General features: G+C 33.8%; 2 protein-coding genes across 2 annotated transcripts in view; both read left to right on the top strand.

Annotated features, from left to right (window-relative positions):
• Positions 1 to 23,390, top strand: part of LOC126886303 (zinc finger protein 729-like) — a 56,771-nt gene that overhangs the window by 17,997 nt on the left and 15,384 nt on the right. The window lies entirely within an intron of this gene.
• LOC126887267 (zinc finger protein 239-like) lies at positions 21,692 to 23,248 on the top strand. Its single transcript, XM_050654683.1, has one exon. The coding sequence runs from the start codon at positions 21,721 to 21,723 to the stop codon at positions 22,912 to 22,914; it is 1,194 nt and encodes a 397-aa protein (XP_050510640.1). The 5' UTR covers positions 21,692 to 21,720; the 3' UTR covers positions 22,915 to 23,248.

Raw genomic sequence — 23,390 nt, forward strand, 5'->3', positions numbered from 1 at the left:
AATGAATAATTATCATGGTCTTAACTGGGATCATGGATTTACCCCGGTACATCAAGTTCATAATATTATCCAATGCTTGACAAGTAATGTCGATATCGTCTATGTTAAAGGAAGAGAAAAGTCTCAATATATAAAAAAGTATAGTTTAGCTCCAGTTGTGGAATTTGATGAACAACCAGGTTTGGAAAAAATGGAGTCTAAATGTCCTTACCATTTAAATAATAATAGTGTATGTGCGTTATCTAACGTATTTTATTTGTATGATACTTTTATGATGCAATAAAGATTTTTTTTTTACATTTTTGTTTTATTAATAAAAAAACCTTAATAAAAAATAGTACTTTATTTAACCGATATAATTGTTATATAAATTTTCCAGTGCAAATCTGCATAAACGACAACTGGATTGAGCAGGAGCAGTACCTTCCTCTGTTCTCCATTCGGGACGATTGAAATGAACAAAACACGGAAGTCGAGTTCGAATTTCAAAATCTTGCACAAATTTCTGGGGTAGGAGATGCCAAGACTGAAGTAGTTCATATGGATCTACAGATTTTCTAATGTATGGTATGGTAAAGTTTTGTAGTTCTGCTTCTGTAAACAGGTATAAAGGTTTTTGCGGGTGTTGATTCATCACAATTCTTTTCTGGCAACATTCCATTATTGTTAAAACGATTAATGTTTTTAAACACCAAATCTATCCACTTTTGCTCCTCGATTGCAGAAACAAAAAATAGTCTATTTTCTTCTTCAGGAGGATAAACTCTTCCACTACGCAAACGCATCACTTATACTAAGTCGTGAAAAGTTTTTAAACATATATTCCTTATCTTTATATTTTCTTATTAACTGGTTAATACTCTTCTCTAACTGTTTAATATTTCTTGTTTTTTCATAAACTAAAATATCACGTTTTATTCTGTTAATACCTTTACTAAATTGTTCAACACGTTCACGAAGCCTTCTTGAGCACATACTGTTTACATTATCGATGTTTCTGTACTCTTATATCCTCCCTTCTCTCATTGACACCAGTTGCAAATGTGTGGGTCACTATCCCCCACTCCTAGATTTTACCAGACACGCGAGACGTGATCAGCTTGCGTGACTCATTCCCTTTGAAACTTGTTAAGCTACATCATAAACCAGATCGTTGTAAGCCACGTGAAACCACGCGTTGTGTTCAAATATGTCACACAAATATGTGGATAATTTTGACGATCTATTTAACTATAGTGGTGATGAGTGGGAAACGAGACCCCCCTTTTATTGTGTACGACAAAAGCTTTGTCTTATTTGTCGTAAAATGTGTGGAACTAAACTTATTCCAAGAAGCTTAATATTTAAAGGGTGGAAATTGGTATTTGAATTTTGTGTATTTTGTAGTGAGACTAGACCTATGGGGTTATCTCATCGAAACGTAGGTTATCGTGATGGGTTAATGGAATCTCCACCATATACATGTGACTCCCCACGCCCAAAGTTAGATTTACTATAAATAGATGTTAAAATCTTGGTAGAGATTATTAAGATGGTATCATTAGACTTTATTGTTTTACAAGCAATTCTGCGAAATCTGCTTTTAATTCAGCAACCCATCAATGTTAGAGAAGTTTTTGTGTGCTTTGACAGTAATGGTACTCTAAATGAAACATGGCCTGAGACATGGTCAAGAATGAAATCATATCCGGGAAACAATTTTTTACCAACTTTACAAGCTGAAATACCATTAAATAGCACTAAATATAAATTGCGTTTTAGACATATGAGTGGTAGAAGCAGTGACTCCAAATGGCTAGAACTTTATAATGAAAGACCTAGAAAGGATACAGTCATATCTCCAATATTTTATTATATAGCTCTATGTTCGACTTTTTCAATAATTATGGTATTAATAGAATTGTGTAAGGTTTTAAATAAAAAAATATGTTGATATACATGTGTTTTATTAATACATAAAAATATACAATTTACAAATTTTACAAGTATGAATCATATTGAAAAGAATCGACTTGAAACAATTCTTCAAGAGGAATCTTTTCTAAATCGACCAATTCCGGGGTGTGTAGCAGCTCATTCCCATACCTAATAAGATCATCTATAGTACCATTATGTGGACTAATTAGAAAATGCCCCCACGCAAGAGTTTTTACGTCACCGTTTATTACACAGCGTTTGTCATCCTTAGAAGATAATGCCACTTTATTCCTAAGTTCAGTATATATGGTATGTAAATTAGACACAAATACATACATTTTTCTAAAAATTACACCACCTTTTTTCACTAATAGTACATAATCACTCTTTTGCAACTGTGTTTTGGTTACGTGTTTTGAAATGCCTTTTGCTTTTTTTATTATTTTATTTGCTTCTATGCAATAAGCTTTAGCACCTGTACCATAGAAACATTTAATGGGTACAGATGCAAATTCGTCTTTCATTTTTCCTAGTATTGATGGTGTTTTCGGTATCCTGTGAATATTATCAGTTGGATAGTTGGAGGTGTCGAAATGTTCTAAATTTCTCTTCATATCCTCATAGAAATTGGGGGTATATATCTCCATAATCAGGGAGTCTGTGTCTGTGTATAACAAGTTTGCAGCTTCCCCATATTTCTTTTTGATGTATCCATAATAAAAATCATATATCACTGTTTTTGATAAATCTAAAATTGTGAAACCAACATAGAGAGGCTTGTCATAAACTATTTTGGTTTTACCCAAATGGATCGCCACCAAATTCTCATTAAACACGGAACAAGACTTGAATTCTGGTTTAGAGATAAGTACCCTGGCTCCCAATGACCTTGTTTTTGTTTCCCAGCGGGTGCACAGGCGGATATCTCTTCTTTTTTCAACGTTCTCTAGAGTTTTACCGAATATTGCATTAACCAGAAGCTTAAAAAGATCCCGTTCAAACTCGTTTTTGGCCTTGTTTCTGAGTGATGTGTTTAGATCAATATATTTTTTTAACCATGGTGATTGCGAAAACTCTAGTATACGATGAATCCTTTTTAGTACCAGACCATACCTAAGACACTGCTTAAGATTGCGATAATGGATAATGTATTTAGTTTTATTGTTGAAATTTGGGATAAGTTTAGGACATTTGCTTCCTGGAGGTACCATGCTCTCGGGGCAGAATGGTAAATCATTATGTAAAGAATGTAAATGAGCTGGATATTCCAAATCCACTTCCAACACATACCCTTTATCCTCATCATCCTCCACCACAAAACAGTTGAAGTTTTCAACATCGGTTACCCATTTAAAATTTCCATATGGAAGATATTGACACATGGCTGCACCATATAAATTTGTGGCATCTAGATACATGATGTAAGACTCGGGTTGTTGTGGATCATAGTTGGGTACATATTGATTATTTGCCACGGCTTCTCGTTTGCTACATTGTGCCACACCTCCTCTTACTCCTTTCTTTAAAAAGTGTACCATGTCCACATCTGTAAGAAGCTCTAGTTCAATTTCGGTATATCTTAACATAGCATCCCAACTTAATGCAGGAGCAGTTATGTAGTGACAAGGATCCAAATTGTATTCTTTGTGACATATTTTTCTAAAATTTTCAAACACATCAGCCAATAATAAGACATCTGATACTAAGTACACCATAGCATAGTCACTCATAGATTTACAATCAAATGTGTTCCATACATCAATTGCTCTTGCATAATCTTCATCAGAAATGTGTTTGTTAGTTAGATTATTGTAGAAATTTTCTTTAGGTGGTAGTGTTTTTTCTTTAAGTCTATCAAATCCATCCATATATGAATAAGGAAAGACACCCTTGTGTCTCACAAGTTCAAAGTGTTTAGTATTTGGAAAATACTTTCTAATTTCTGTACACTGCTCCGAATTTAAGGTTGTGCTCAGAATATCCAAAGATTTTGCCAAAAATCTGTATGAATCAACAAATTTCAGAGTTATGTATTTATCTAGGCCATTTTTCGACTTTTCTACTAGTATTTTTTTAGAAATTGTGATATATTTTTCTTTCGTCTGTGCAATTACTGAAACTTTTTCACCAGTTGTTGAAAGCTCTTTAATAAAAAGATGACAATCATAATTACTCATGTTGTGAAAGAACACGGGTATTGTATTTGAGAGTTTGTTATTTAGATTACAGGAGTTAGTCCAAGATATAATGAATTGAGATGGTGATGATCTTTCACCTTACGATTGAGAGGATTAAATGGCTTTCCACACAAGTAACACTTGGTAGCAGTCTCATGTTTTTCAATTTCTTCTTTAGTTAACGGCGACATTGGTTTAATATGTTTAAGGTGATTGTTATATAGTTCATGCACTAAATCATCCAATTTCTGTATAAACACTTTGGGAGCATCCTGTCCTTCATATTTTATTAGTTTAGAAAGTGAATCATCATAGTTGCATTTAAGGTAAAATGCAAACGAATATGCTTGGTGTTCTGCAGTTTTAACGGAATATGAATTTCCATTGAAAGGTTCAGCATGGTCTATGGGTTTTAACAAACTTTCAAAATCAGCATAGATCACAAATGGAACAGGTAACATTTTTTGGATATTTATAAATTTTAGTATATTTTCTGGCACCATTTCACCAAACTTATTAATTTTAGGTTTCGTTGTGGGAAGTTCTGTGTAAATATGAGAACAGTCGTTATTTTGGTGATTAACGAGCTTTTCTTCGCAAACAAAGAATTGTAGACATCCATCACATAAGTATTCTTTGCGACAATTTTTTGTTTTTTGACTTTTTACAAGTCTCGACATGTCTAGAATCAGACAATAATGACTTTGTTTATCATTTGTTATAAGCAAAAGGTTCACGTGAGTGGCATGGCGATTACTTGTAAAATGCAATGGTCCAACTATTTCATATTGCCTTTTATTATTTACGAAATTTGATTCTAGTCCATAAACATTTACTGAAATATTATTATGGGTCTCAAACTTTTTAATGTCTTTTAGTTTCATCGGAAAGTCAATTCCTTCAAAATTCAACAAAGTATCGTATGGTGGATATGATTCTGGTTTAGTTGGGTTGCCACTAGCAGGAAAAATACAGTCGGAAAAATGAAAGAATACCCATGAACGAACATATAAAACACGCTGTATTTTCCTGTCACTGTGCCACAAAGAAAATTGTCCAGTGCAAGTGCATGTAACAATAATTATTACATGTACTTGCGCTGGCCAATTTTTTGTCTGACACGGTGAGAGGAAAATACGGTGTGTTTTATATGTTCGTTCATGGGTATTCTTTCATTTTTCCTACTGTAGCTGCAATAATACTCCATGCAAAACACTTATTATCTTTGTTTTCGATATTTAAAATAGCGTGTTTTCGTACTATAGGTATTGGGAGACGAATATATGTTGATGCGGAAATACTACTATATTTGTTTATGTTAACATCTAAAAACATTATTTCCTGCAATACCCAATTTGAATCTTTCTCTTGAAATTCTGATGCTTGCGTCATCAGTTCTTCCTTAAAATCATCGAATACTTCATCCAGTTCAGTGCTGATAGTTATAATTTTATTACATGTGTTCATGGACTTGATATCTGATAGGTTAGTGTCAGGTTTTAGATAAATACCAAATATTTCAAAATTTACCTTTATGATATTGTGCTGATGTAAATATTCACTCAAAATGTTCAAAACTTTGGGTTTAACATCGTTTAAAAATCCATGATAATCCAGTTTTTTACCACTATTAAAACGATAAGATGCGATTCTGTTTTTAAACGCGTGTGATAATTTCGAAACAGTTGAATCTATCACTTCCACTCCAAGTGGTCTTAATCTTTTTTTGGGAATATAATAATCCCCATTCTTATCACTATCCACATTTCCGTATTTGCATTTTTTTATATGTCGCGACAGGCTATCCGAACGCGAATACGATTTGTCACACCTGCTGCACGTATTCATGATTCACGATAAACTACCGAGGAGCTCCAGTAATTTGCCTTAAATATGATGTTACAAGACCACTGCCCTCACACCATGTTACTTTTAGAGCCCCCCTCTCCTCTTCATTATACCGGATATTCTCCAGACAAACCGGATACTCTGTTTGTTGATGCGTGAACTACGGGTGCCCTGATTGTTGATGCTTGAAGACCACTGCCCTCACACCATGTTACTTTTAGAGCCCAAGTTCATTATTATACCGGATATTCTCCAGACAAACCGGATACCCTGCTTGTTGATGCGTGAACTACGGGCGCTCTGATTGTTGATGTTTGAACTATTTTTAGATGTGAAAAGCAGATGGTTATAACCCCATCCACTGATACATGTCAGACCCCCTCTATCCCTTCTACTTGAAAATACTATGCCAGACCCCGTCTATCTATACTACTTGATAAATATAAATTAATTTTTGTTTGCATTTATTTAGTTATAATTTTTGTAGTAACAGCAACAAAACCTTGAAATTCCAATGGACAACGTGTTAGTAAATCCCTTAGCTATCATAGCACCGAGTAACGATGAAAACCTCGAAATTCCCATGGGTGAAGAAAGTGATAGTGACACTAACGACAGTTTTGTTTTTTCGCTATCTACCGAAACTGTATCAGACCTCGAAGACTGTGAAATCCTAGATATGGATTCTCAAGAAGTCGATACCAAAATATTACAAGTGAATGATGTCAACAACACACGATTTTTATCCTACGAATGCAGACAGACAGTATGTATGACCCAATGTTACTATGCTGTAGACAATCACACTTTGTGCCCATCGTGCTTTTTTGAGACTCTTCGTGGAATACCACCATACGTTCCTTCTATCCATGTTACTGAACATTCAACTGGGAATTTGAGTGACATTAGTGCACATATTTGCGCGTGTTGTAATAATAATTTGTTCATTTATTGTTTAACTACATATTGTATTGTTTGCAATAATAAAAATCTACAATAATAAATAGGTTTTTATTTTACCCCTCCTTTTCAATATATATAGCATATGCTTTTTAATGATCAATTTAGAAATAATTTTTATAATAAACCAAGATTTTAAGAAATCTTTTCATAAATGACGTGGAAAATTAATTTTATTCATGTGTTAGTAAAAAAACTACCCCCCTTTGTATCTAATTTAAAAAATGAGCTATATATATTTTTGAATTGTTCATTTTTTTCCCTTTTCATTGATATATAACAATATTATATTGTTTTATGCTAAAATTCACTGTAAGGTAGCCCTGTTTCCAATAGTAAAATAATAAAAATAATATTAGTTTTAGAAAGATATTTCTTTTTAAAACAATAATTAAAAAATCTTTTCTTAATTTTCATAACTAACGTGGAAAATTAATATTTAAATCAATAAATACTTTAGCTAAAAATTTTATGGAGTACGTTCATGGCATTTATATACACCATCGCGAATCGGCTTTCGTTCAACCATGCTGTGTTTTTTACTTTAGCGGAGACAAACGTTCCTTCCCGCATCTAGCAAACAATTTACAACTATGGTGAGTAAAAGCCGATCGGTATATGGTAGATACACTTTTACGTTTAATATGATATATGATTATTATTTTATCAGAGGTTATTATTTTGTAAAAGTCACTCTTTGCTTTAAAAAATTTTTGGTTTTGCAACTTTTTTTGGGTTATGTTTTATGATAAAATTCACTGTAAGGTAGCCCTGTTTCCAATAGTCAAATAATAAAAATAATATTAGTTTTAGAAAGATATTTCTTTTTAAAACTTTAAGACAAAAAATCTTTTCTTAATTTTCATAAATGACTTGGAAAATTAATTTTATTCATGTGTTAGTAAAAAAAACTACCCCTTTGTATTGAATTTAAAAATGAGCTATATATATTTTTGAATTGTTCATTTTTTTCCCTTTTCATTGATATATAACAATATTATATTGTTTTATGATAAAATTCCCTGTAAGGTAGCCCTGTTTCCAATAGTCAAATAATAAAAATAATATTAGTTTTAGAAAGATATTTCTTTTTAAAACTTTAAGACAAAAAATCTTTTCTTAATTTTCATAAATGACTTGGAAAATTAATATTTAAATCATAAGATACTTTGACTAAAAATTTTATTAAGTACGCTCATGGCATTTATATTCACTATCGAGAATCGGTTTTCGCTCAACTATGCTGGGTTTTTACGTTAGCGGGCCGAATGTATCTTCTCCGCATAATGCAAAAAATTTACAGGTGTGGTGAGTAAAAGCCGATCGGTATATGGTAGCTACATTTTTACGTTTAATTGTGGTCGTGAATATTTATTCAGAGGTATATGATTAATATTTTATCAAGAGGTTATTATTTTGCAAAAAGTCACTCTTTGCTTTAAAGAAATCTTTGGTCTACTCATTTTTGGGTTAAAAAATACCTGAAAAATTATTTCCTTTCGGGAAATTTTTGGTTTTGAAAGTCAGGTGTGAGTTAATTTTCCTAAATGCAAGTAAAATTTATATTTTAGAATATATGTCTGTTTAAATATTTAAATTAATAATAAAATTTTATTAATTCAAATAGTTAAAAAACAACACAGAAAGCTCGGGTGTGGGTTAAGAAAATAACTGAAATATTATCTACACTTTTTATTTTATTAAGATTATCATATAGTTTTTGGACATATATCCCAAAGGAAAAATTTTCATTTTAGAATATATGTGTGTTTACCTATTTAAACCAATAACACAATGTTATTAATTTAGATAGTTCCAACAAAGAAAAGTCAGGTGTGGGTTAAGAAAAGAACTGAAATATTATTTAAACTTTTTATTTTATTAAGATTACCTTATTGTTTTCGCATATCACAAAATGAAAGTTAGACAATACAAACAATACAACTGCTTTTTATGCACCCCGTACACATATTTTTTTTCATTTTCGTATCCAAGCCGACGACGAATTTTTGTTGTCGCGTTTTGATGTTTACATCCACTTGTTAGGCACCCCGTACACATATTCTTTTTCACTTATTTTTTTTTTCATTTTCGTATCCAAGCCGACGACGAATTTTTGTTGTCGCGTTTTGATGTTCACATCCACTTGTTAGGCACCCCGTACACATATTCTTTTTCACTTATTTTTTTTTCATTTTCGTATCCAAGCCGACGACGAATTTTTGTTGTCGCGTTTTGATGTTTACATCCACTTGTTAGGCACCCCGTACACATATTCTTTTTCACTTATTTTTTTTTCATTTTCGTATCCAAGCCGACGACGAATTTTTGTTGTCGCGTTTTGATGTTTACATCCACTTGTTAGGCACCCCGTACACATATTCTTTTTCACTTATTTTTTTTTTCATTTTCGTATCCAAGCCGACGACGAATTTTTGTTGTCGCGTTTTGATGTTTACATCCACTTGTTAGGCACCCCGTACACATATTCTTTTTCACTTATTTTTTTTTCATTTTCGTATCCAAGCCGACGACGAATTTTTGTTGTCGCGTTTTGATGTTTACATCCACTTGTTAGGCACCCCGTACACATATTCTTTTTCACTTATTTTTTTTTTCATTTTCGTATCCAAGCCGACGACGAACACTCCACAACTACGGTTTAAGCTGTTTTCTATGTCCACTAGTACACATCAGGTGACATTTTTAAATGATTTATAATTTCACGACCTTTTACGATCGAAAACTTAGGTACGTGAAAACAAGAAGATGATATTAGTAAAACTACTTGGATAGTACCTACGGTTTTATAGCTTAATGGAATGGGTATGGAATTTTAAAATCCCTGCTTTGATCATGAGCAGGTGACCAGCCAATGAAATGTATGCAGCACCCCCACCTAGTGTGTTTTAAAGTACCAATCTTTACAAATGCATGTGATATCCAACTAAATCTTAAATCATGGTTGGGTACTTTTAATTTATGCAATTATAAAATACAATGTAGTGAAACACACGTATTTTTTAATTATTACTGTTCGCATGCATGAGGTTTTATTTTATTCCCCTTTGTCTTCGATTCTCACTATATGTCTGCATGTGTAACTACGTCGATTAAGAGGGAAATATTTCTTAATTTATTCACCCCATTCCATAGCGTTCATTTACAAGTAACAATTATAACATTCCGCTGCTTTTTACATGTTAAAAAATCATGGTTAATAAAGAAGAGGCATTCGACTGTTACTGTCAGATCTTGAGATATGTACAAAGTCAAGAATATAAGACACACATTACTTTGTATACAGGAGAAGATGAAGAGCGTCATGGTCACTGATTTTCGTTAATGCGAATTCCTTTGCTAATCATATAGTGTTGGCGTCACCTAATTAGTATTCACCCTCTTACCTAATTAATATTCACCCTAGCCAGCGGTTGTTCACCTAATTAATATTCCACAATATTCCACCAATTTGCGCATACAAATACTCACTACTAATGTTCAAATTGGCAACAACATGGCGGCCGACGATGATTGTGTGTCGGAAGATGGTGATAAAAATAATAATAATAGTGGCAATATGAAATGTTGTAATACAAAAAAGTGCTCAGTATGTGTGCGTATAAATTGTTTATCGATTTATCACCAAAGTTGCGCAAAAAGGTGTCCAGAAATCAAGTTTTTGGATGAAACTAAAATAGCATGTTGTCAAGTGGTGAAAAAACCGGACGACAAAAACGATAAACAATTAGTGTTATCAGTTGAAAACAAGTATTTAAGGGAACTGGTCGATGAAGTAAAGGATAAAAATAAAATTTTAGACCTAAATAACGAATTATATTAGGAGTTTGGAACATGAAAATGCTAATCTCAAATGTAAACAAACTTTCGCGGAAGTGGCTACTACACCTATCAGCAGTGTAACAACTTTTATCAGACAAGTGCCTCCAAGAAGTGTACAATCAAATATAAGAAAACCAAACGTTTTACCAATGGAACATGAACAAGGTAAGAAGGAACCTCAAAAAAAGGTAAATAGCGAACAAAAGGAAAATGTTAGCGAAGATACATCCGCAGAAGAACGTGAAGACACTAGAGAAGAATTTCAAACAGAGGTTAGAAGAAAACGACAAAGAAAAAACATAGGTACGGGGAATAGTTTCAATGATAAAGAATTGGAGTTCTCAGGAGGGGAGCGTAAAGTATGGCTCTACATAAATAGAGTAAAAAGGGCCGCAACTGAAGAGATGATTAAAAAGTATATTAAAAATAACGTGGAGTTTGAAAACGAAATAGTACAAGTGAAGGAATTACCATCGGATGAAAATCGATTAAAAGCGTTTGTCGTAACAGCATCTCTCAAGAAAAAAGATATTTTATATGATCCATCTTTTTGGCCTAGTGGTGTAGGAATAAGTCGTTTCGATTTTAACCGTCACAAGGATTTTCTAAGTGGGGGGAATTTTGCAGTACTGTAAAAAATAATCACCCAAAAGTAACACAAAAAAAAATTCAAAAGATAGAGTAAAACAGGATTTCTGTAATTGTAATTTAGTTTTTTTATGTTATATGTACGTAATTACGACGAATATTTCGCTCTGCGTATATGTATGTGTCTATGTATATATGTATGTACAATTTTCGAAATAAATATTATTAAAAAAAAATAAGTTAGGCACTTTAACAACTAGCCATGTTCTTCATCAATACAGGGTGTTTCTAAATAAGTGTGACAAACTTTAAGGTGTAATTCTGCATGAACAAATAATGACCGTTTGCTTTATAATCATATCCGCAAATGCTTTGTTTCCGAGATACGGCATGTTGAATTTTTTCTTACAAAATGACGATTTATTTATTGCTCTAAAACCGGTTGAGATATGCAAATTAAATTTGGTAGGTTTTAAGGGGTAGTTATTGTGCATTTTTTGACATACAATCAAGAGTTTTATATTCACCATTGGCGTGCATACGGGATGTATCTAAAATGTTTATAGCCGTAGGCACGCCAATGGTGAATATAAAATTCTTAATTGTATGTCAAAAAATATTCAATAACTACCCCTTAAAACCTACCAAATTTCATTTGCATATCTCAACCAGTTTTAAAGTAATAAATAAATCGTCATTTTGTAAGAAAAAATTCAACATCCCGTATCTCGGAAACAAAGCATTTGCGGACATATGTTTATAAAGCATACGGTCATTATTTTTTCATGCAGAATTACCCCTTAAAGTTTGTCGCACTTATTTAGAAACACCCTGTATTGATGAATAACATTGCTAGTTGTTAAAGTAACTTTTTTATTATCCATAGTGTGACCAACACCAATTCAGTTGAATTCGGGACAAGACTGAAAAAAAATACTTGAAATCCGGTACTGTTCGATGAAAATCGGGCCATTTTTTATTTTTTTAAATATAGGACTTAATATCATCATTTTATTGATTGTTTTTATGTTGACAATGATATTTTTAATGGGATTAAGCCACTATTGGTTACAATGATAATTATATTTTTGTTAGTTTTTGACGTTTCGACTTCCAATCATTCTCAAAAAAGGAAAAATTGGAAAATAAAGTGATGTTGGATTTCCATGTAAAATATTATAACCTTAGGTTAATATAAAAATGTAGTTATCATTACAACCAATTGTGGCTTAATCCCATCAAAAATATAATTGCCAAACAGGCCACAAGAAAACAGCTTTAAAACATTTAAAAATCAATCCAGTCATATTTTAAATTGACCTGAAGAGACAAAATATGATGTATTCTTGCAATGTAATTTTTTAAAATCATAATTATTGTCGATTTTTTTTCGTCCCAACAATTTAATTTGATGTGAATACTTAATCCTCCGTTAGTCGCTAGGATAAACGGAGCATCAAGAGTCGCTACGGTGTCAGAGACCGACAATTTAAAAAAAAAGTTATTGCTATAAAATTCATACAAATATTTTATATTGTGTATAGGAATGACTGAGAAATATTTTTGAAAATGTTTTATTGAAAAACAACAGATATAAAATTAAAAACCCTAGTATAACAATATACATATTGTTATTTGTAATATAAAAATATTCGCTAGGAACCATTTCCCATAATTCCAACAAACGTTTTTGTTCGGCTTCAAAGGACATCTATAAATAAGATTTGACCAAAACTTACCGGTAAAATGCAATAATAAGATGCTAAATCTTTACCTGAACTGCAAGTTATGCCAATAAAGTAATAACCACACCGTTAGTCGCTACGGAGTCTTGCACCGAAAATAGCTATAAAACTCACACAACTGTACCCAAGTAGGTAAGAATGTATACTAACACGAGGTTAGTTGATAGGAAGAGGTACAGAAAGTGGCGATAGAAAAAACCAGTTATTTTGTAAATCCCGAATGAATAATTCTGTCGTCGGTGTGTGACACCGATAGCGACTAACGGAGGGTTAAAAGAATAACGAAAAAAATAGAATTTTGCCAAAAAGTTGAAAATTTGGATGGCCCGGAAGCCTTTTCCGGGACGCCGGGACACGACTTCATAATTCGGGCCATGTCCCGGATTTTTCGGGCTAGTTGGTCACACTAATTATCCAACATAATCGAATTAATCAAAAAGTAAAATGTTAAGAAAGCCTAAGGCTACAGTTGGGTTTTAATTTCAATATTTTATATACGCTACAATATTCCACAGGGTGTTCCAAACTTTGAGGAAAAAACACACTATCATCGACGTTCTTGAAGAATAAAGCTATAATATACTAAAAAAATCACTCAAATCGGACAACAGGTTTAGGAAATACGAAATGTCAAAAATGTCCCATTTTTAAGGTGGTGCGTTATATGATGCTTAGTGTAGTTTCTGCATTTTGTCTGCATACTGAAACGTGTACATTTGGTTTATATTTTAGGTTGTTCAGGCAATAAGAACAGAATAAAAATGAAAATACCTGAACATTCATCTCATGAAGAAGATTTGGGTATATACATTGAAGAAAGAACATTAAGTAAAAATATGAAAGTTCAAGCTGGAAATGGACCTTACACATGTGCAATTTGTTTAACACCATTTACTGCAGCATGTCCACTGAAATCACATATGATGACTCACACTGGAGAAAAGCCTTATAAGTGTGATATTTGTTTAAGGCAGTTTACTCAAGCCGGTCCTTTGAAATCACACAGGATGACTCACACTGGAGAAAAACCTTATAAGTGTGATATTTGTCTTAAGCAGTTTATTCAAGCCGGTCATTTAAAATTACACATGATGAGTCACACTGGAGAAAAGCCTTATAAGTGTGATATTTGTTTTAAGCAGTTTACTCAAGCCAGTCATTTGAAATCACACATGATAAGTCACACTGGAGAAAAGCCTTATAAGTGTGATATTTGTCTTAAGCAGTTTACTCACGCCAGTCATTTGAAACTACATATGATGACTCACACTGGAGAAAAGCCTTATAAGTGTGATATTTGTGTTAAGCAGTTTACTCACGCCAGTCATTTGAAACTACATATGATGACTCACACTGGAGAAAAGCCTTATAAGTGTGATATTTGTTTTAAGCAGTTTACTCAAGCCGGTCCTTTGAAATCACACATGATGAGTCACACTGGAGAAAAGCCTTATAAGTGTGATATTTGTCTTAAGCAGTTTACTCACGCCAGTCATTTGAAACTACATATGATGACTCACACTGGAGAAAAACCTTATAAGTGTGATATTTGTTTTAAGCAGTTTATTCAAGCCGCTCATTTAAAATCACACATGATGAGTCACACTGGAGAAAAACCTTACAAATGCGAGATTTGTCTTAAGCAATTTACTCAAGCCTTTTATTTTAAATCACATATCATGACTCACACTGGAGTAAATCTTCATAGTTGTGAAATTTGTTTGAAGCAGTTTACTGCGGCAAGTACTTTGAAAAGACACTTGAGAATACACACTGGAGAAAAGCCTTACAAGTGCGAAATCTGTTTTAAACAGCTTACTCGAGCCGACTATTTGAAATCACACATGATGAATCACACTGGAAAAAGCGTCACAGCTGTGAAATTTGTGTGAAACTATATGCAAGGAATTTGAGAACACATGTCACAATAAACTGCCCCAGATAACCGAAATACCATTAAAAAATAATATTTCAATCAACCATGATAATCTAACAAGTGATCACTTGAGAAAGGCACTCTGCCGAAACCGCTGTAGTCACATAGTTGTAATAAATATTGTGGAAGTATAGAAAACAAACGTTTTCAGTGTTTTATTGTTAGATAAAATGAACTTCCATCAAGTAACGGTCGAATCCATCAAACCATGATAGTTATCGTTCACCCTAGCCTAGCTCAGATTCCCAAGTTGTGTGTTCATCTTGTCCTAATCAAAAATATGAGCAATGAACATCTGGATTGGAAGCAAACAAAACAATATTTTAACTAATCATGTATATTCCTTAATAAAGATATAATAAAATATTATTTATTAAATTCAATAACATAATATATATTCACATTCTTGCCAACAACTAACAATTCTTGGATTATACTTTTGGCTTTTGGTATTGGTTCAATGGTAACTCCTTGATGTCGAATGGTACTGTTGTTTCAGCGACTGGCTCTGAGGTCCTAAATGTTGCATTCCACCAGGCCTACGGATTTTGGTTGGTCGTTGCAGTCTAGATAGTCATTATATGGTCCTCATGGTTGTATCGCCAACGATGGAGGATGCTTGAGGCTCCCGAAGGGAGAAAGGTGATTTTTATTCCCAAAAACTAGAAGACAAGCCATATATTAGTGACGTCAAGAAGTATCTATTGAAACCTTTCCTTGCCAAATAATCGTAAAAGTAGCAAATGGCAAAGGAATAAAACAAAATTAATAGCAATGATTACTAGTTAAATTATTTTTGATTACCACGTCCATGTTACTAGGTAAAAAGATTATCATAACAAAGCACATGGGTAGAGATTTGGAGATTAGATACATAAAATGATAAAAACTTAATGTAGAAATTTAAATAAATATATTCGGGCTTTTATTTCCACTCTTAGGTGTTTGTTTTTCCAAATTGTGTCGTTTAGGCATCCGGCCGTTCTACTGGCTTTAATTATTTGGCCTTTTACCTGTGGTATTATCGACTGAACTAATATTCTTTTTATTGCTGAGTCAAGATCCTTTTTGGATCCGACAGACACTTTGCACTGTCGGATCCACAATGAAATCTTGACCTCATCAATAAAAATAATATTAGGCCAGTCGTTAATATCCCAATTATTGATGTAACGAATGTCATTTTTTGAACATTCGCGAATACGAATGCGAATGCGAATATCTGTAACCGACATTCGCGAATACAGATGCGAATATTCAGTTTTTTTTAATTTGTTTTTATTTTTGTAGTGTTTCCTAAATTTATAATGAAAAGTTAATTGATATTTAGTGTAAATCAATCTGAATCTTAAGCTTTATTACATAATACCAAATAATAAAAAAAAGTGAAGGCTGATAATGTGATTATACAAGGTTAAGTTCTATCTATCTATTGCTCTTCATTTGTTCAAAGTTGAACGTAGGCCTCCCCCTTATTTTTCCACTCTTCCCGGTTCAGTGCTAATGCTGTCGAGGTCCCTGCGTATCTTTTTAGGTCATTCGACCATCTCGTCTGTGGTCTGCCCCTTCCTATTTTGTAGTCCCAAGGTCTCCAGTGAGTTATCGCTTCATTCCATCTTCCGTGCTTATCTTCGATCTGTTTTGCTTGCTCGGGCGCCGAGTCCTCGCTCTGAGCTATGTCCAGTGCGGTGACTCGGCGCTCGAGGAATAAAACTCATAATATTATCATTTTATTTATTAAACATTTTTATGTTGACAATGATATTTTTAATGGGGTTAAGCCACAATAATTGGTTGTAATGATAATGACGATAATAATTAAAATAAAAAAAGTTCACAGTTTGAGTTTTTGTAGAACTATAATACCAAATACCACGATATGCAGCGTTTTGGATGTGGTATTAATATTCTTCTTCTTCTTCAGCCTTCAGAAATCCAACTTTGGACATAGGCCTCCCCCCAATTCAATCCAGTGTTGTCTATTTTGCGCCACGTGTTTCCAGTTGTGTCCTCCAAAGTTCTTTATGTCATCAGCCCATCTCATTTGTGGCCTTCCTTTGCTTCTTCTTGTTGTATTTCATGATTCCATCTTTTATCCTTCAGTCGAGCATTGTGTCCTGCGAAGCTCTATTTTAATTTGGCAGCATGTTCTCCTGCGTCTTTTACTTTATTTTTGTTTCTAATCCATTTATTTGATTTTTTATCTATAAGCCTCACCCGACCATTGATCTTAATATTACACTCTCGAAATAAAAAGTCCTACCAATTCAATTTGATATGACTTCTTAGAAGAATATTCAAAATTTCAAAATAGAATTTTACCAAAACATTGAAAATTCGGATGGACCGGGACGACGGGACACGACTTCATAATTCGGGCCATGTCCCGGATTTTTCGGGCTAGTTAGTCACACTAGTTATACGGTGTGTACTCGTTAATAGTAGAGAAGTAGCAGCCATTCTGGCTCTGATTCCAAATTCCCTTAATCTGTTTATAACCAAATTGGCACTTTACGAACCGAACTCTACGAGCCATGGGCTATGGAAAGCTCATTTTGAAGTTGTCTAGCTGTAATATAATGTGTACGCAAAGTCTTCAGATGTAAATATCGTTCATCTCCTGGGTTCGTGAATCTGGGAAGTCCTGGAACTGGTCTTCTTGTGTATCATCCACCTTCTCTATACCTTCTTAAAGCACTTAACACTTGATTGGTGGATTCCCATAGATATTTGTTTGTAAAAAACCGCACTTCCTCATTGAAAACTCAAGCAGACATAGTGCACAGATCAAATTCTCGAACACAACTGTACAAAATAAATAAATGTTTTGTTTTTTGTTTTTTTTCGGCAAAAGCACGCTTCAACTTAAAATTTTATGGGTTTGTAGACACCTAAAGAAGACGATAGACATCCGAGTACATGTACAACACTGCTAAAAATTAAAAAAAAAAATTTAAGATTTTTTTCTTTTCCAAAAATTGTGCGATACTTTTTGTGATTAGTGCAGTTTCTGCAGAAATTTGTTGTATACCAAAATGTGTACATTTGGTTTATATTTTAGGTTGTTCAGTGAATAACACCAGAATAAAAATGATGAAAACACCTGAAGATTCATCTCATGAAGAAGATTTGGATAGTAACATTGAAGAAAGAACATTAAGTAAAAACATGAAAGTTCAAACTGGAAGTGGACCTTACAAATGTATAATTTGTTTAAAACAATTTACTGCAGCATGTACTCTCAAATTACATATGATGACTCACACTGGAGAAAAGCCTTATAAGTGTGATGTTTCTTTAAGGCAGTTTACTCAAGCCGGTCCTTTGAAATCACACAGGATGACTCACACTGGAGAAAAGCCTTACAAGTGTGATATTTGTTTGAAGCAGTTTACTGATGCAAGTACTTTGAGAAGACATGTGATAACACACACTGGAGAAAAGCCTTACAAGTGCGAGATTTGTCTTAAGCAGTTTATTCAAGCCGGTCATTTAAAATTCCATATGATGACTCACGCTGGAGAAAAACATCATAAATGTGAAATTTGTTTGAAACAGTTTATTGCACCAAGGATTCTGAAAATACATATGATGACTCACACAGGAGAAAAGCCATACAGATGCGAGATTTGTCTTAAGTAATTTACTCAAGCCGCTCATTTGAAATCACATATGATGACTCACACTGGAGAAAAGCCTTTTGGGTGTGATATTTGTATGAAGCACTTTACTCAGGCAAGTGCTTTGAAAACACATTTGAGAATACACACTGGAGAAAAGCCTTAACAAGTGCGAGATTTGTCTTAAGCAGTTTACTGAATCCAGTAGTTTGAAATCACACGTGATGACTCACACTGGAGAGAAGTCTTACAAATGTGAAATTTGTTTTAAGCAGTTTGCTCATGCCGGTAATTTGAAATCACATATGATGACTCACACTGGAGAAAAGCCTTATAAGTGTGATATTTGTTCTAAGCAGTTTACTCAAGCCAATATTTTGAAATCACATATGATGACTCACACTGGAGAAAAGCCTTACAAGTGCGAGATTTGTCTTAAGCAGTTTACTGAAGCCAGTAGTTTGAAATCACACGTGATGACTCACACTGGAGAAAAGCCTTTTTGGTGTGATATTTGCATGAGGCACTTTACTCAGGCAAGTAATTTGAGGAGACATTTGAGAACATACACTGAAGCAGTACCGGCGATAGGGTATAAGGCGCATGCCTGCAACACTAGCATAGGCGCCCTTCGGTTTCTTTAATTAGTATTTTGTACAGCACCAACAGAAAAAAACTCAGTTTGGCGCCCGCCTGCAGTGCATCCCTTGCAGGCCTGTTATCGCCGGCCCTGCACTGAAGAAAAGCCTTACAAGTGCAAAATTTGTTTTAAGCAGCTTATTCGAACTGACAATTTGAAACTGCACATGTTGACTCACACTGGAAAAAGCCTCACAGATGTGAAATTTATGTGAAACAGTTATATGCAAGAAATTTGAGAACACATGTCACAATAAACTACCCCAGATAACCGAAATACAATTGAAAAATAATATTTCCATCAACCATGATAGTTATCGTTCACACTAGCCTAGCTCTGATTCCCAAGTTGTGTGTTCATCTTGTCCTAATCAAAAATATGAGCAATGAACATCTGGAATGGAAGCAAACAAAACAATATTTTAACTAATCATGTATATTCCTCAATTTTGATATAATAAAATATGATTTATCAAATTCAATAACATAATATATATTCAGATTCTTGCCAGAAACTAACAATTCTTGGAATATACTTGAGGCTTTTCGTATTGGTTCGATGTTAACTCCTTGATGTCGAATGGTACTGCTGTTTCTACGACTGGCTCTGAGGTCCTAAATGTTGCATTCCACCAGGCCTACGGATGTTGGTTGGTCCTTGCGGTCTAGATGGTCATTATATGGTCCTCATGGTTGTATCGCCGGCGATGGAGGATGCTTGAGGCTCCCGAAGGGAGAAAGGTGATTTTTATTTCCAAAAACTAGAAGACAAGCCATATGTTAGTGACATCAAGAAGAATTGAAACCTTTCCTTGCCAAATAATCGTAAAAGTAGCAAATGGCAAAGGATTAAAACAAATTTAATAGCAATGATTACTATTCTTTTTCTCATGATCATCTTTCAGTGCGTCACAGTTTTTCGCTTTCTTTTTAACGCATTAAATTGTATGTGACAGAAAAAAAGGCACGTCCGTGATTACAGACATTTACAATATTTATTCTAGTTGTCGATAGATGGCGCCATAATAAAAAAAATATTTTTTTTTAATTAGATAATAATATAAATATAATCTGTAGAATTTATAAGACCATACAAATAAAAAAAAATACCATTTTATAAATGCAAGAAACACATTTGATTTGTTTTTATTCCAAATTGAAAATAAAATGTGACAACTGTCAGATTTAACTAATTTGTCATGTTAGAATAAATGTCATAAATGTGTATTATCACGGACTTACCCTTTTTCCTATCATTTGTTACGCACTGAAAAATGCTCATGAAAAGGACAATAGTTAAATTATTTGATTACCACGTCCATGTTACTAGTTAAAACGATTATCGTAACAAAGCACATGGGTAGAGATTTGGAGGTTAGATACGAAAAAATTATTATAAAAACTATTAATGTAGAAATATAAATGAATATATTCGGGCCTTTGTTTCCACTCTTAGGTGTTTGTTTTTCCAAATTGTGTCGTTTAGGCATCCGGTCGTTCTACTGGCTTTAATTATTAGGCCTTTTACCTGTGATATTATCGACTGGACTAATATTCTTTTTAATGATGAGTCAAGATTCTTTGTGGAGCCGACAGACACTTTGCACTGTCAGATCCACAATGTGCAAATCTTGACCTCATTAATTAAAAGAATATCAGCCCAATCGACATGTTCCGGTGCAACACTTAAACATGTTATACGGTGTGCACTCGTTAACAGCAGATAAGTAGCAACCATTCTGGCTCTGATTCCAAATTCCTTAATCTGTTTATAACCAAATTGGCACTTTACGAACCGAATCTTACGAGCCACGGGCTATGGAAAGCTCATTTTGCAGTTGTCTAGCTGTAATATGTTGAGTACGCAAAGTCCTCAGATGTAAATAGCGTTCATCTGCTGGGTTCGTAAACCTGGGAAGTCTTGGAACTGGTCTTCTTGTGTATCCTACACCTTCTATACCTTTTTAAAGCACTTAAAACACTGGATTGGTGGATTCCCATAGATATCTCTGCGACCGTCTATCTCAAATTAAAGCTACAATTTGGACTGCTTGTTCTGACGTTATATTACTCATTTTTTTGTAAAAGACCGCACTTCCTCATTGAAAACTCAAGCAGACATAGTGCACAGATCAAATTCTCGAACACAACTGTACAAAATAAATATTCTTTAACAACGTTTTGTTTTTTGTTTTTTTTTTTCGGCAAAAGCACGCTTCAACTTGAAATGATATGGGTTTGTAGACACCTAAAGAAGACGATAGACATCCGAGTACATGTACAACACTCTGCTAAAAATTAAAAAAAAAATTATGATTTTTTTCTGTTCCAAAAATTATGCGATACTTTTTGTGATTAGTGTAGTTTCTGCAGAAATTTGTTGTATACCAAAATGTGTACATTTGGTTTATATTTTAGGTTGTTCAGGCAATAACACCAGAATAAAAATGATGAAAACACCTGAAGATTCATCTCATGAAGAAGAAGATTTGGGTAGTAATATTGAAGAAAGAACATTAAGTAAAAACATGAAAGTTCAAACTGGAAGTGGACCTTACAAATGTATAATTTGTTTAAAACAATTTACTGAAGCATGTACCCTGAAATCACATATGGTGACTCACACTGGAGAAAAGCCTTATAAGTGTGATACTTGTTTGAAACAATTTATTGCACCAAGTGCTCTGAAATCCCATATGGTGACTCACACTGGAGAAAAGCCTTACAAGTGCGAGATTTGTCTTAAGCGATTTACTCAAGCCAGTTCTTTGAAACTACATATGAGGACTCACACTGGAGAAAAGTCTTACAAATGTAAAATTTGTTTTAAGCAATTTGCTCTAGCCGGTAATTTAAAATCACATGTGATGACTCACATAGGAGAAAACCCGTACAAGTGTGATATTTGTTTTAAGCAGTTTACTAAAACCAATAATTTGAAATCGCATATGATGACTCACACTGGAGAAAAGCCTTACAAGTGCGAGATTTGTTTTAAGCAGTTAACTCACGCCAGTCATTTGAAACTACATATGATGACTCACACTGGAGAAAAGCCTTATAAGTGTGATATTTGTTTTAAGCAGCTTACTCAAGCCGGTTCTTTGAAGTCACACATGATGACTCACAGTGGAGAAAAGCCTTACAAGTGCGAGATTTGTTTTAAGCTGTCAACTCGCGCCAATCATTTGAAACTACATATGATGACTCACACTGGAGAAAAGCCTTATAAGTGTGATATTTGTTTTAAGCAGTTTACTCAAGCCGGTCCTTTGAAATCACACATGATGACTCACACTGGAGAAAAACCTTATAAGTGTGATATATGTCTTAAGCAGTTTATTCAAGCCGGTCATTTAAAATCACACATGATGAGTCACACTGGAGAAAAGCCTTATAAGTGTGATATTTGTTTGAAGCAGTTTAGTGCGGCAAGTACTTTGAAAAGACACTTGAGAATACACACTGTAGAAAAGCCTTACAAGTGCAAAATCTGTTTTAAGCAGCTTAATAGTAGAGAAGTAGCAGCCATTCTGGCTCTGATTCCAAATTCCCTTAATCTGTTTATAACCAAATTAGCACTTTACCAACCGAACTCTACGAGCCATGGGCTATGGAAAGCTCATTTTGAAGTTGTCTAGCTGTAATATAATGTGTACGCAAAGTCTTCAGATGTAAATATCGTTCATCTCCTGGGTTCGTGAATCTGGGAAGTCCTGGAACTGGTCTTCTTGTGTATCCTCCACCTTCTCTATACCTTCTTAAAGCACTTAAAACACTGGATTGGTGGATTCCCGTAGATATCGCGGCGACCGTCCATCTCAAATTAAAGCTACAATTTGGACTGCTTGTTTTGACGTTATATTACTCATTTTTTGTAAAAGACCGCACTTCCTCATTGAAAACTCAAGCAGACATAGTGCACAGATCAAATTCTCGAACACAACTGTACAAAATAAATATTCTTTAACAACGTTTTGTTTTTTGTTTTTTTTTTTCGGCAAAAGCACGCTTCAACTTGACATGTTATGGGTTTGTAGACACCTAAAGAAGACGATAGACATCCGAGTACATGTACAACACTCTGCTAAAAATTAAAAAAAAAATTAAGATTTTT

Source organism: Diabrotica virgifera, chromosome 6 (genome assembly GCF_917563875.1).
Source record: "Diabrotica virgifera virgifera chromosome 6, PGI_DIABVI_V3a".
Classification (NCBI taxonomy): domain Eukaryota; kingdom Metazoa; phylum Arthropoda; class Insecta; order Coleoptera; family Chrysomelidae; genus Diabrotica; species Diabrotica virgifera.

Coding starts and splice junctions, on each gene's coding strand:
- LOC126887267 (XM_050654683.1), top strand. CDS start 21,721: ATGATGAAAACACCTGAAGATTCATCTCATGAAGAAGAAGATTTGGGT.